Source organism: Macrotis lagotis, chromosome 2 (assembly GCF_037893015.1).
Source record: "Macrotis lagotis isolate mMagLag1 chromosome 2, bilby.v1.9.chrom.fasta, whole genome shotgun sequence".
Classification (NCBI taxonomy): domain Eukaryota; kingdom Metazoa; phylum Chordata; class Mammalia; order Peramelemorphia; family Peramelidae; genus Macrotis; species Macrotis lagotis.
Genome location: NC_133659.1, coordinates 177,369,827 through 177,386,186, shown reverse-complemented (window position 1 = coordinate 177,386,186; position 16,360 = coordinate 177,369,827). Strand labels below are relative to the sequence as shown.

Below are 16,360 nucleotides of genomic sequence, written 5' to 3'. Positions count from 1 at the left end.
ATAGCTCCAGCTCTTACCTTAATTTTCTGTCTGACCATGGGAAGGTCATTTAAACTCTCTTGGTCTCATTATCCATAATGGATTGGAGTAGATCTTAGGATCCTTTCCTGCTCTAACTTTTGACGATTCTTAGTTATTTCATGGTACAAAAGAAATTCTTACATTTCAGAAGGATGAATCAGAATTTCAAAGAGCAGAGAAAACATTGCCCAGATGGTTTTTTACAGAAGTCAATGAAGGCGTGAAAAGAACAATTTATACCTTCTAATTAGACTTTCATCCTTCTTTCTCCTCTCTTTCCATTTTTCTCTCTCCTTTCTCTATCATTCCCCCTCCTCTACCGTCACTCTTTTTAAAAAAAACTTTGTTTATATATTTATTTATTCATTTGGTTTTTTTGTAAGGAAATGGGGTTGTGTCTTGCCCAAGGTCACACAGGTAATTATTAAGTGTATGAGATTGGATTTGAACTCAGCTCCGCTTGACTCCAGGGCCGGTGCTCTATCCACTGTGCCACCTAGCTACCCCTTTCTTTCTTTCTTTCTTTCTTTCTTTCTTTCTTTCTTTCTTTCTTTCTTTCTTTCATGAGGCAATGGGGTTAAGTGACTTGCCCAAGGTCACACAGCTAGTAAGTTGCAAGTGTCTGAGGCTAAATTTGAACTGAGTATCTGAGTCTGGATTTGAACTCAGATCCTCCTGACTCCAGGGTTGGTGCTCTATCTACTACATCACCTAGCTGTTCGTATTACTTTTCTTGTACTCCTTCTGATTTTCTCTTTAGTTGCTTGTAATATGTAATAATGCAATAATATGGCACAGTAGAAAGAGTAGTGAATTTTCAGAAAGAGGATCTGTGTTCAGATACTAATTTGGCCACTTGCTACCTCTAATATGGGTAAGTCTCTTTATCAACCTTGAGACTCAATTTCCCCATCTGAAAAATCAAGAAGTTGAACTAAATGGCCTTTCAGCTTGAAATTTATTATCCTATGAAGTATTTTCTTATATAATGTTTAATCCATGAGATATGAATATTTTGCACATTTCTTAGTCTTAATAAAAAAATTAAGTGAATTGTAACCCCCCCCCCTTTTTCCTTCCTGTCTGTGTCTGTCTCACTACTTTCCTTTCCCCTCTCTTCCTCCTCCCTCCTGAAACGTACAGAAAATTCAAGTTGCTTTTTAATACTGTGAATTCCCCAACTATTTTTTTCCTAATAGGGTCATTTGCCCTTGATGGAAACATGATCTCCTAATCTTGGGATTGTCAGTTTACATGAATTTGACTTTATAGAATGTGAAGCTGAAAAAATGGGGACAATTTTACTAAAACACATCAAAGAGTCCACAGTATTCTAGGAGAGTTCTACATAGCACCAAAGATTTAGAATTAGAGAGCCAAAGATATCATCAATTCCAACTTTTCCTTTTATAGATGGGGGAAACAGAAACTCCAAGAATTTAAAGACTTGTCCAAACACCCAGGTAGCCAACTTGAAATTTTATCACTAGTCCCCCCAACTCCAGACCCCTTTACACTTTTCCAAGCCAAGTCTCTTGAACTACAACTGGAAGGGACCTGTATATTCAGTAATGTGACTCTTCATTATCAGAGCAGTTTCCTGATTCATAAATTCTGTGTTTGAAAGTTCCTCTCTACAGTATTCACTATACCATTAAAAAAAAAGATATCTGGGTTTGCAGGGAAGAGAAATGAGTGCAAGGACAGGGTCATAACACATTTATGGGCATGATCCAGAGATAAAATGACACCAAATGATTGGTTTGGAAAGGGAGGATTTGCTGAAAGCAGAACAGCTGTAAACCCATCTCATTCTTCACAGAAGTTATATGTTATATGGGTATCCCTTCTGTTGCCTGTGTGATTTAAATGTTAATCTCTCCCAGAAGCTTTTATGTTTCCCTGTCCTGTCCTGACAACAGATTTGGAGACTCAAACATACCATCTCCATTCTAATAATATCATTGAGATTTTCCTACTGGAGAACATGATCAAATGCCATTCTTCTAATTTAATACCCTTGGAGAGCATGACCAAATACCACCCCTCTAAACTTAATTCCCCCCAAACAGTTAACTCAGAGGTGGAAAAGCCAGGGGTGTGGTGGGCAAGGATAAAGGGAAGGAGGGTTTCTACTTACTTGCTTAAGCTGGTCCTGTGCCAGGGGAAGGCAAACATGGTGGAGGAGGAGAGCCTACCAAGAAAGGCCCAATGCATGCCTGGCACTCTTCAAACCACTGTGCTCTTCTTCCCAACAGGAGCTGAAGTGCCATAAGGTAGACCAGGTCCCTTTGCCCAGTGGCTCCCCGGAGAACTCTGTTGCATTAATACCAGCTGGATGGATGGTTGAGAGTCTAGGGGGGCCTCGGGTGCATACTCTTTGCTGGGGTCTTTCCCTCTGCAATCATAGAGGATGCAGGAGATGAGAAAAACCAGCAACAAGATGACATAGCTTGCTACTAGGATAATCAGGTTCAAGGTAACAGGGTCAATTTCCAGATAAAACTCCATCTCTTTACCCTGTTGAAAGGGCAGAGGAACAAGTTTCTCCCTTGCTTGGGAGAGTGATCCTGAAATGACCAGAATAGATTCATGGGCTTTGTGGTAAAAATACATTAATCCCCAGCCCTCTAGGAGGACTGGCTGATTAAAGCGCCCCATTTTAATAACTTAAGCACCTTCGTTTAATGCTGTATTTCCCAAAGCACAGAAGCTGCCTCTTAAAACTCACCCACTATTTGGTTCCCTATGTCCCCTCTCTCTCCATCAAATAACCACTTGACAGTTAATAAACTAGAGAAGTTTGAATAATATTAATGCAGTACTTCATCAGCAGGATGGGGACAAGGGGAAAGAGATTAAGTATTTATATTTTTATGTGTGCCAAGCACTGCGTAATTTGTTGTACAAATATCAGATTTGATCCTCACAACTACCCTGCAAGTTAGGTGCTGGTACCACCATGTGTTAAATGGAGAAACTGAGGCAAACAGTTTTTTTAAAGTGACTTGCTCAGGATTATATAACCAGTAAATGTGTCTGAAGCCATAGTTGAACTCAGGTCTTCCTGCTAGCCATTGCACCACCCAACTGTATTGCTCTGGGATAAGGTGCTGTGAGAATGGCTACAAAGATAAATGGATGCATCCATTTATTCCTTCCTTCCCCTCTCCCATCTAGGAGATTATTATTTAGTAAACATTATTAGAATGTTAGAACTAGAAAGGTCCTAAGAAATAATGTAATTCAATGTTGGAAAAGTTCAGACCAAATCTGGTCAATACAGAACAGAGAAGTGATCTGTCCAGGGTCACTAGGTCAATAAGCAGCAGATCCTGGTTTGTCTTCTGACTCCATGCAGTAGCTTATGTTCCTAACACATAGCACTCATCTGCGGATGTCTGTCTCTGGAATGCACTCCCTCCTCACTCATACCTCTAAGAATTTCTGAATGTCTTTGAGACATATCAAATCCCACCATATGTGGGACTCTTTTCCTAATCTTCCCTGCTCCCAGCTAGAGCTTTCTCCTCTATAATGACCTTTCATCTACTCTGTGTATATATCTTGTATAAATATACAGGATGTATAAATATATGTATTCACAGACACATTTTTTCTTCTATTAGAATGTAACTCTTTGAGGGCAGTGGTACTTACTTTTGCTTTTTTTTTTTCTTTGTGTTGCCAAAGCTGCATCAGTTGTGTCCATCTTTTCAGGATTCCATTTGGGGGTTTTCTTGGCAAGGAATCTGGAGTGGTTTGTCATTTCCTTCTCCAGATCATTTAACAGATGAGGAAACTGAGACAAGCAGGGATAATTGACTTGCCCAGAATCACATAACTAATGAGTACTTGAGGTTGAATTTGAACTCAGGAAGATGAGTCTTCCTGATTCCAGACTCTGCACTCTATCCATTGTGCCAACTAATTGTCCTAGTACATAGAAAATAATTTTTGATAAATATCACACTAGTGTACAGTTCAGAAAAATAAGCGACTTGTCCAAAGTCAAACAGTGACTTACAGATATTGTTAGGAATGGAACCCAGTTCTCCTGATTCCCAAGGAGATTTCTTTTTTAGTTCAACATATCATTTGCTTTAGCAAATCTGGAAATTGACCCTGTTACCTTAGCACTGTGATTTTATTGTCATGAAGTAACCTTTGGGAGTACTTCTATTAATGCACATCTGTATGTTTTGTGCAATTTAAGGTCTTAGAAGAGGAGTGGTTTCCAAACTATTTTAATAGCATCCATCACCAGTAAAACACTTTTTGAAACTATTTTCCATAAATGCCTACTTGTTCAGTCATTCAGTTGTACCTGACTCTTTCTGACCCCATGGACTAATACTGTTCATGGGTTGTTTTTTTGGCAAAGATACTGGAGTGATTAGCTATTTCCTTCACTAGTAGATTAAGACAAACAGAGGTTAAATGATTTGCCTTGGGTCATATAGCTCATAAGTGTTTGAGGTTGGATTTGAACTCGGTTTTCCCTGATGGGCAGCTAGGTGTACTGGATAGATAGAACACTGGACTTTGAGGAAGGAAGACTTATTTTCCTGAATTCAAATTCAGCCTCAGACCCTTACTTACCCTTACCCTTACCCTGGGTAAGTCCTTAACCTTGCTTGCCTCAGCTTCTTCATCTTTCAAAATGACAAACCAGTCCAATAACTTTGCCAAGAAAATCCCAAATAGGGTTGTAAAGAGTCCAACATACCTGAGAAATGACACAACTTCCTGACTCCAGGTCCAGTGCTTTATAGGTTGAACCACCTAGCTGTGTCCAATTGCATATTTACTTATTTGTAAAATATGTGCATTTATTCATAATTATGATTTTTAAAGCATAAGAAAAATAGAAATCTTAAAGACTAAGATAAAAATGAATTCAAAATGGTATCACTGGATTTTATTGAGGAGTGACATGGTAAAAACCAATGCTTTAGAAAAATCACTTTATATAGAAATCTAGTTTACCCTAGAGAAAAGTGAGAGGAAAGGGATGGGATAAGGGGGAATGGGGGGAGGGAAGGGAAGAGAAGATGATAGAAGAGAGGGAAGATCATGGAAGAGGGTACTCAGATACAACACACTTCTGAACAGGGACAGGATGAAAGGAGAGAGAGTAGAATAAATGAGAGTGGGGAGGAATAGAGTGGAGGAAAATGCAGCTAGTAAGAGTGACTGTAGGAAAAATATTGAAGCAACTTCTCTGGTGGACTTACGATAAAGAAGGTAATTCATCCTAGAGACAGAGCTGTTGGAATCTGAACACAGACTGAAGTACATTTTTTTCCCTCTCTCACTATTCTTGAAGTTTCTCACCTTTTTTGGGGGGGGAGGGGGTCTTATGTTTACTCTCACAACAAGATTATTGTAGTAATATAAAATAAATAAACAAAAAAAGAAAAAGAAAGAAAAATCGCCCTGGTAACTGAGTGGAGGATGAATTGAAGTGGGTTTGTGACTTGTGAAGTGACTTGAGGCAAGGAGGTCAATTAGGAGATAATGACAGGTAATGAGGATCTTAACAATAATAGTGTCTGTGTGAGAAGAGAGAGAGGGGGAACATATGATAAGGATATTGTATAGATAGGAAGGATAAGATCTGATAACTAATTAAATATATGGGGTGAGAGATAATGGGATGTGAAAGATGACACCGAAATTGTGAATCTGGGTGACTGGAAAGATAATGGTCCTTTCAAAGGAATTAGGAAAATTCAGACAAAGGAGAAAGATGATGTAATAATCTGCACCATAGTTGACAATGGCACTTAAAAAAATTAATCAATTAATTCTTATTTTTGTACGAATGTAAACATAATTCCCCCCTCCCCACAAAAAATATAGACTTGCATAAGCAATAAAGTAAAGGAAAGAGAAAAAATTAAAAATAACAATAATAATAATAATAATAGTAATAATAGCCAGGTGGCACAGTGAACGGAGAACTGGCCCTGGAGCCAGGAGCACTGGAGCCCAAATCTGGCCCCAGACACCCAACAATCACCCAGTTGTGTGACCCTGAGCAAGTCACCCCAACCCCATTGCCCTGCAAAAACCAACCCCCCCAAATAAAAGAAAAAAAAATATTAATAGTAGGGGTGGCCAGGTGGCACAGCAGACAGAGCACCCGGGTTCAAATCTGGCTTCAGAACCCAACAATCACCCAGCTGTGCAGCCCCAGGCAAGCCACCCAGCTCCATTTGCCCTGCAACCCCCCGCTAATAATAATAATAATAATAATAAATAATAATAATAATAATAAATGAGTTTCAGTCTGTGTTCCAACACCACCAGCTTTGTTGAAGGTGGATCAATATTCTTTAGGATAAGTCCATCACAAAAGCTACTTCCATATTTGCTGATCACAACTCCTTTCATTCATACTTCCTCACTAACATACACTATATTTTCTTTCTCCTTTCACTCTGTCCCTCTTCTTAAATGTGCTATAGGGTAGCTGAGTGGCTCAGCAGACAGGTCCCTGGCCCTGGGGCCAAGAGACCCTGAGCCCACATACCACTCCTAAGGCCCAGTAACCACACACCTCTGTGGTCCCAGACAGGCCATCCAATCCCAGCCCCTGCAAGAAGTAAAAAAGAAAATGTGTCATATCTGACCACTCTCCCCCATGGTCCATCTTCTCCTCCATCACTCACATCCTCTACCTTCCCACTGTCCCCCTTCTCTACTTCTTACTCCAGATGTCTATACCCCATTGAGTATATATGCTATTTCCCTTCCTAGCCACCTCTGATGAGAGCGAAGGTTCCCTCATTCCCCCTCACCTTTCCCCTTCCATATCATTGTAGTAGCTCATTGCAATGATAAAAAGATCTTATTATATGAAATATCTTAGCCTTTTCCACCTCTCTTTTTTCTTTCTCCCATTAAATTTCCCTTTTAGCCAGACAATGGCACTTGCCCTAGGGTGAAGAAGGATATTTGCTAAAGTCTACTAGGTGACCTGGATGGGAGAAAGGAGACAGAGGTAGGTATGCTTAATGGAGTTATTATTGCATTATTAACATTTTCTTCATTACAGTTTTTAGACTAGAAAATTATCAAAACAATAAATCTAGTCCTGTTTTGTAGACATTTCCAAATGGGGTCAAGAAGAGTAAGACATGTTTGAAGATCAGTAAAGGACCCACCAGCACATTTGTTATACTGACATTATCTCTATGAAACCAGGATCTTCTCAAGTACTAAATAAAAGAGAAGAGTAGATAGTACAGAAGTAGAGACAGAGATAGAGACAGAGGTCAATGTTCACTAGAACACATAAATTGCTCAATGTTTATCTCCCCAAACTCCTGAGGGGCCATGGAAACTGTGACTAGCAAGTTAGCTTGTCTCCCAATCTAATGTAGGGCAAAGGACAGAGACTCATAAGAGGAAGAGACTCAAAAGGTGAAACTGTGGAATTGCAAGGTACACACAATAAAGGGGTGAACACATTGGAACCCTGAGAGGGACCATGGCAGCTGATCTGGGGACTGGTGAGCTTGAGAAATGCCCAGGGGTAATGAGAGAAAAGTTATGACAAAGCTGTGGGTCAGGATGCTGAGAGAGCATCCTGTGGAGGCAGGAATGAAACATTGGTAATGGAGCTGATAGCAATGAACTCTTGGGTCATAAGACATTGTCACATTCAGGGAGATTCTATTTTGTTCTATACAAAGGGACTGATGTGAAGCTAATGATTTCTCCCTCTCCCTTCTCCCTCCTCCTTTTTCTTCTTCTTCTCCTTCTCCCTTTTCCCTCTCCTCTCTTATCTTTTCCTCCTTTCTCTCTCTCTTTTCTCCTTTTCTCTTCCTTTGCCTCTTCTTTCCTAAGAGGTATGCTTATTTCCCAATCTCAATTTCTTAAGTTTTTTTTCCCTTTTGGCTGTTGCTTAAACTTGTTTATCTAAGATTCTTAAAATGTGGTTACACATTGCATTATTTATCAATGTGCTTCATTGCCCAATTGTGGCAGTGGGTGGTGAGGTGAGAGAGAGAAAGAGGGAAGTAGGACAGAAAGTGGGGAGAGAGAGAGAGGGAGAGAGAGAGAGAGAGAGAGAGAGAGAGAGGAGGAAAAAGGGAATGAGGGAGAGAGAGATTCAGAGACAGAGATATAGACATAGATACACAGAGATATCTTATTACTTCTGGGATCTTTCTTTACATAATAGGGGCTCACAGCTGTAGAGAGGAGACTTTGTTGATTCACATTTTTATTGCTTTCTAAAAGCAGAGAGAGAAAAATAAATGGATTCAGATTGTTCTCTAGATAAATGAATCTAATAGCTTGGTTGGGGAATGCTATGATTGGTAAGGGAGGCAGCACCATTGACCATTTCCTCTTCTCATCATTCCTTTTCTGAACTGGATTTAAAATGGAAACCAAACCCCATTCAATGAGTTGCAAAAAGGAACTTGGAGAGAATAGTTTATGTGTATGGGGGGGGAAAAGGAGTAGAGTTCCTTTCTCACCAGCTCAATACCTTTAACCACACAACCCACTGCTAGAAGCATTAGAGAAAGACTTTAGTGGAATTATATTATATTACTATTAAATTATATTACATTACTATTAAAATAGACCTTTATTAATGCAGAGGGAACTTATTATCCTATTCTAGTCAGCTCTAAGAGTTTATCCACATTCTTCTGTCATACTAGAATAAGGTTGTGTTTAGTATATAACCAATGCAATCATCTTTTTTAAGATGGGGACAACAGAAGGAGGGATAACCCTGGGAAACATAAGAAGCATCCACTTTGGGGGCTGCTGGCAGGGAGGCCACTGTAAAAGTTCTGGTATGCCTGATTTAGGATACATCTTATTCGAGATGAGACTCTAGAAATAGGAAGGAAATTATCTGAGGCTTTCTTTTTCTAATTAATTATTCTCTTTAACTAGATGCTTGAGATCAGGAAGTACTGGATCCAAACCCACCTTGTGGACTGTGTAACCTTGAGCAAATTACTTAGTCCATCAGTGTTCTAAGCATCTCTCAAATATTAAAAGTTGCTGAGCATTATTTGATTTTGTCACAAAAAGAATTCCACACCAAGAGCTTCCCCATACAGATGGAACTGGTCTAGTGTCAACAACAACAACAATAACAAAGAGATTGTAAGTTCAGTTATTTACATGTCTTTTACAGAGTCTAAATTTGACACCTAGGGACAAAGCTCCAGCCTCCATATCTTAGTAAAAGCTTTGCACTAGAAGAGTAGTTTGTTTATAAAAAGACCACAAAGCTTAAAATCAGAAGACCTAAGTTTGAGTGGTGGCCTTGCCATATATCTGTAAGACCTTGGGCAGGTCACTTCAATCTTTTGAGGCATCTCAAAAAAATAAGGTTAGATTTTAATTCTTTTAGGGCAAGTACTATCTTTTGACTATTTTTGTATCCTAAGTGCTTAGCACTTAATAAATATTGATTGATTGGTTGGACTAGAAGATCTTTAAGATGGCTCCCACCTCCAGCATCCTGATTCTCTTGCTTATCTTTTTTTGACTGAATTAATGTCTTTCGTCAGGAAAATTCTGACATGAAGATAGAAATCTGTGAGGCACACTCCAAACTATGTACAAATACAAAATGTTCCAAATGTCAATGTCAAGTCTCATTACATTTTGTTTCATTCTGTTCTGGAATGGAAGAGCTCTATAAATTTTTATTAACAGATGTGCTATTTGATTAGTTATTTGCCAGATACTGATAGATTAGGTTAGACTACAGGGTGAATTTCCTTATGACAGGCAACACATAGTGGAAAAATTATAAAGAGTATCAAGCCTCAGCTGAAATAGGAATTGTTCATAATGAACAACTAATTAGTTTTAAGCTTTAAAATACTTGAAATCATTTGACAATTTTTTCCCTTAGAAGCACAAGTGCTTTCTTCAATAAAATGCTGATGAGGACTCTATTTGACTTAAAATTTCATTATTACATTATATATGTAAGGGATTCAGTGATGTATTTTTTTTTAGGGAACAAAGATCATGTATGAACTTTTTCCTGTTCTTGTAGAATGGACAACAGTATGTAATACTTCAATCTCTTTGATCGATAGATGATATTCCTTCCATTGGTACAGACCTGATCAATATAATTGACATGTGATATTGAAGAACAAATCACTAACAAATAAGATCTATGCATTATACCTAGATGCAGCTATTGGATCCACAAATGGAAAACTCATGTAGTCCTTGAATGGAATTCATAGAGCAGATTGGGATGATTGCAGTTTGGTATGTGGTGAGGCAGTGTTGGATTTGGAGTCAGAGAGACCTGATTTTAAATTTTGCTTCAAACACTTATTACTTGCATGATTTTAGTTGTTATTATTTAGTCGTTTCCAATCATGTCTTACTCTTTGTGATTCCATTTGGGGTTTTCTTGGCAAAGATACTAAAGTGATTTGCCATTTTCTTCTACATTAATTTTATAGAGAAGGAGACTGAGGCAAACTGGGTTAAGTGACTTGTTCAGGGTTACACAGCTAATATCTATCTACCTGTATGATCCTAGACAAGTTACTTAAGCTCTCTGACCTCAGTTACCTCATTCACTAAGTGAGAGGGTTGATTCCACTGACTTCTAAGGTCCTTAACTTATTCTAAATCTAGGATTCTATGATACTATGAAGAAAAAAAAGTGAATGAGTTTGCTCACAGGAATATTTTGGGGAATACCAGATGAAAGAAACCCATACAAAAGATGCTTTATTCCATCTGACATTTCCTTCTATTTAACTGTCCCTGAATTCTTCCCTTTCTTGTGTTCCATTAGCCATTTTTCCTTCCAGATATTTTCCTCTTCCACCCTCTAGTGGTCTAAGAGGAGAGCACTTAAAATCTTGACCAAAAAAGAAAAACATGAGCGCAACAAGATTGAGTGGCATAGAAGATAAAGATTATGGTGATGGCATTGGTGATGGGAATGTTAGTGAGAACATGAGGATAATGATGGCACATAAAGTAATGGGCAGGTAAAAAGAAGCATAAAGTCATTCAGTTCACTCATAATGGTGTGGAGAGAGGAAATGTGTCATTATGGACAAGATGGAGAAATGTGGGCAGGAGGATAATAGATGGTTCACATGAATGGAATTGTCACTGTGTGAATAAGCATATTCAAAAATCATTGAATAATAATAATAATAATAATAATAATAATAATAATAAACAACTTCCAGTTAAAATCCAACATTCTACAGGAAGCCTTTTCTGATCCCACTTAATTCTAGTGCCTTTTCTCTGTTGATTATTTCCAATCTATTTTGAATATAGCTTGTTTGAACAGGTTTTTTGCATATTGTCTTCCCCCTTAAACTGTAAGCTCCTTGAGGGAAGGGATTGTCTTGCCTTTCTTTGTATCTGCTGTACTTAATATATTGTCTGGCTCATAAAGATTTAATAATTATCTACTGACTGATTTATGATGATGAGAAACATGGATAATGTTTTTGCATTGTGGATAAAGAGCTGCCCTTATATTCAGGAAAAACCCATGTTCAAATCTTGCCTTCTGACACTTATTGACTGTTGCTTATCCCTTTCATGAATTTGAGAACTCTCTAAGACCAAGTTTCAGAGAAAGTACCAATTTACACTGAAATTGGGAGCTTTTTCACTAGAGTTCTCTATACCAATGGTATCACAGGCAAAATTTCTACCCACTAAAATAGCTAATATTTATATGCAGCTTTAAGGTTGCAAAATGCTTTCTACATGTCTCCTTTCATCCCCACAATAGACCTGTTAGTTAGTAACTATTATTATCATCATCTCCCAATTGATGAAAATGAGTCTGAGAGGGGTTAAATGGCCTGACTGGGTGGAGGGGGGGAGGGCCACACCTTTAGTGCCCCGAGGCACTCAGGTCTTCCAAACTTTATCTACTTCTGCCACTTAGCTGCTTAGATCAACATTTAGATATTATCTAGATGTTGTTGACTTGGAGTATTACAGGGTTTAGCCTTTGGATCTGTCCTCTTCAACGTTTTAAAAAAGTGATTTCATTGATAATACAGATCATTTATCAAAATTGCAAATGGCACATTTGGAAGGAAAGCTAATATACTGGATAAAAGAAGCAAAATTTAAAATGTTTTTTGACAGGATAAAATACAGGTTCTAATCTCAAATATAGACATTTTACAGAGATAGATATTAATTCCTACATTTAGGATAAAAAAAGAGCAACTCAACAAGTAAGTACAGGATAGCAGAGACATGGTTCAGCAATAGGTCAGACATGTGAAAAATATTTAGGGGTTTTAACTGCAAGTTCATATGAGGCAACATTATGGTATGGCTGCCAAAAATGCTAATGCAATCTGAAGTTGCATTAGTGGAAAGATGATGTGCAGAACCAGGAAGGCACATTGCCAATGTATTAGTTAGACCACATTTGGAGTATTGTATTCAGTTCTGGAGGCAATATTTTAAGAGGGACATTGACAACATGGAGTGTGACCAGGCTAGCGAGGAGAATGGAAACCATGTGATATGAAGAACTGTTGAAGGAATTGGAATTGTTTAGCTTGGAAAAGTGAAAAGTTAGAGGAAGAGAATGATAATTTTATTTAAAGGTTTAAAAGGCTACATATGGAAACGATATTGGACATTTTTTTTTTAGGTTTTTGCAATGCAATGGGGTTAAGTGGCTTGCCCAAGGCCACACAGCTAGATGATTGTTAAGTGTTTGAGGTTGGATTTGAACTCAGGTACTCCTGACTCCAGGACCAGTGCTCTAGCCACTGTGCCACCTATCTGCCCCTATTGGACTTTTTTTTTTAACTATCCTTTTCCTGTTTTGGAATTCCCCAGCATATCTTCAAGAAGTTAGCTCTGGAATAAATGATTATCACCATTCTTCTCTGCTCTTGGACACTGTATTCTTAATAATCTGCATCAAACTGTAATATCTCCCTAAGAACAAGGAAGACAGACACATGGGAGTTTGGAGCCATTTGGTGCCATTCCAGTGAATTTTCCTTGAGGAAAAAACAATGCCACTGAGATGACCAAAATTCCCTTGAAATGATACTTCTCATTGTCTTTGGACCCATGATAAGTCCTCCAGATCTTCTGCTTTTCTGTGGAGAGCTTAGAGCCATCCTTTTATTGAGCAATAATTTCTTTTCTTTTATGGTTTCATTTATAAGTGAGATATTAATATTGGTAGATTTGATTACTCTAATTGTTGGTCACTAGATAAGGATCTCATATTTAGGCAAACTAATGTCTAAATAGTTAAACAAATGTTTATAGACAGTCTCAAAACTGATTTTTCAGCTCTTGTGGACTTTGAAAAAACATTCTGGTATTATTATCACTACACATATAGATAGGAGCTACATAGGGTTATTGTCCATTTTATTTTTTCTTTCATTTCATAGATTGTTATAGTCAAAGAATGAATAAGCAATTATATATAAATTAAAACTAATTCATAGATGTTTTTGTATTGTCTTGATTATCTCTTCAGGAAGTGAGTCACACACTTTATCATCAGTCCTCTGGTATTGTGGCTGGTCATGACATTAACCAGAGTTCTTAAGTCTTTCAAAGTTGTCTTTGCAATATTATTTATGTTGGAGAAATTATTCTCCTCTTTCTTCTTTCCTACTTCACTCTATATATTTATTCATATAAGTCTTTCCAGGTTTCTACAAAACTATCCCTTTCATTCTTTCTTATAGTACAATAGTATTCTGTCATAATTCTGGCATAATTATATGCCATACAGTGTTCTTCAGTTTTCTCAATTAATAGGTATTACCTTAGTTTCCTTTGCCACTACCAAAAAAAAAAGTTGTTCTAAATATTTTGTATATATGGTTCCTTTTCCTTTTCCTTTGATCTCTTTGGGTTATAGGTCTAGTTATTGCTGGGTCAAAGGTTATAACTAGTTTTGTAACAGGGTTCCAAAATGACTGTACTAAATCCATGTATCATCAAAGTATATTAGTATTTGTTATCTTCTATTTGGAGGAGGCAATAATGGTGATGGTGATTTGAGGTAGTACCTGAGAGGCACTGTAATTTTCATTTCTCTAAATATTAGCAATATTTCCAATAGCTATTGATAGCCTATATTTCTTCTTTGTAAAACTGCCCAACCATATCCTTTGACCATTATGAATTGGGAAATGGCTCTCATACAAACTTTAATCACTACTAACATATTTTGAAAATGAGACTTATACCAGAGGAACTTGCTGCAAGTTAAAAAAGTAAGAAGAAATTAAAAAGTAAGAACAATATGCTTCTATTTGCATTCAGACTTCAGTTCAAATGTGACCTCAGACACTTAATAATTACCTATCTGTGTGACCTCGGGAAGACACTTAACCCCAAAGCCTTGCAAAAAACAAACAAAAAAAGAAACCCAAACCAAAACATAATAAAGTCTCAAACTCTGTAGCTTGAATTTAAAGCTCTCCATGATCCAGCTTCTCAGTCTTATTTTCCTTTTTTCCTTCTACATAAATCCTACACTCCAGTTAAACTATTTTTTTTAGCATCTCAAAAACACAACTTATGGGAAGGCTAGGTGGTGCAGTGAATAGAGCCCTGGAGTCAGGAGTACCTGAGTTCAAATCCACCCTCAGACACTTAATAAATACCTAGCTGTGTGGCCTTGGGCAGGCCACTTAACCCCATTTGCCTTGCAAAAACATAAAAACAAAAAAACAAAAAAAACCCCACAACTTATACTTTCCCATCTACATAGTTGTGCTCAAGGTGTTCCACCCACCTATTTAACTTTTACTTATTCAAACTTTATCTTAAATCCCACCTACTCTTTAAAGCTTTTTTAAAAAAGCTTTCTTTTAAAAAGCTTTAGCTTTCTCCTTTTTAAATTTATAGCAATTATTTCCTCTGTGTTTATGTGTGTGTGTATTTGTATTTCTTGTTGTTGAGTCATTTCAGTTGTGTCTCACCCTTTATGATCCCATCTATGATTTTCTTGCAAATGATACTGTAATGGGTTACCATCCTTCCTTAGTGTTAGTCAATCAGAAGTTAGGTGACTTACAGGGTCACATAGCTAGGAATTTTCTGAAGTTGATTTTGAACTCACATCTTCCTGATTCCAATGTACACTATTCATTGAACTACTAACTGCTTTCATGCACATACATATAGACATACACATAAATATATAAATATACAAATACACTTACAGATACCCACACATGTAATATAAAACATAAACATACACATGTGATATGTATATATATGCACATACATACAAATATATATACATATATATGCAATACAAGGACATTCCGAAGTTCTCTTTTAAGAACTTAGGAATTAATTGTGTGACATGGGAGTCACTGGCACAAAATCTCCCAGGATAGCATGTCCCATCAGCGAGGGTGCTGTGTGCTATGAGCAAAGCAAAATTGAAGTAACTCAAAAGAAATGAGAAATTTGTGCAGATTTAGTGAATCCACTCCAGGTATTCACATGGCCTATTTGTGCCCTACTTGTGGTAGAGTATCTGAGCTCATATTGTTCTGATCAGTCACGGTCTTAAACACTGCAGTTTAACTGTAATATAGTGATGTCATTTTGGTCCTCTGAGAAAGAAGGACAATAATGAATGTGTGTGTGTGTGTGTGTGTGTGTGTATTATATATATATATATATATATATATATATATATATATATGTATATACAAATTTATACATATACATATATACATTCATATTTATATATATAATATCTATACATATAATATCTACATACTTATATGCAATATATACATATAACACATACCCACATAAACTCACATTATACCTACAAGCACACTATGATACACACATTTATTATATGTCTATACATAAGCATATATTCAAGCACACATATACACAAATACATATATAAAATTAAAAAAATTAATCATATATAATTTTTTTGAAATTTCTTAGTAACTTGAACCATTTTCTCAATCATGATTTATTTTTCTATTTAAAAAAATATTTTTCCTAATTATATGTAGACAGTTTTCAACATTCATTTTTGTAAAATTTTCTCCCTCTCTCCCTTCCCTTGTCCCTTTCTAAAATCACAAGTAATCTGATATAGATTATATATGATAATGTTACAATATTTCCATAAGAGTGCTGTGAAAGAAGAATCAGAACAAAAGAGAAAAACCATGTGAAAGAAAAAATAAAAAACAAAATTAAAAAGTAAGAACAATATCCTTCTATTTGCATTCAGACTTCAGTTCTTTTTCTAGATGTGGATCTCATTTTCTATCACAAGTCTTTTAGAATTGTCTTTGATCACTGT

The 16,360-nt window shown here is 36.9% G+C and overlaps 1 protein-coding gene across 1 annotated transcript; it reads right to left on the bottom strand.

The window, feature by feature from the left end:
- Positions 1–2,250: 2,250 nt before the first annotated feature.
- SMIM36 (small integral membrane protein 36) lies at positions 2,251–2,532 on the bottom strand. The gene has a single exon (XM_074220535.1). It carries the CDS (start codon positions 2,530–2,532, stop codon positions 2,251–2,253), a length of 282 nt encoding a protein of 93 aa, XP_074076636.1.
- Between the last annotated feature and the right edge of the window lie 13,828 nt (positions 2,533–16,360).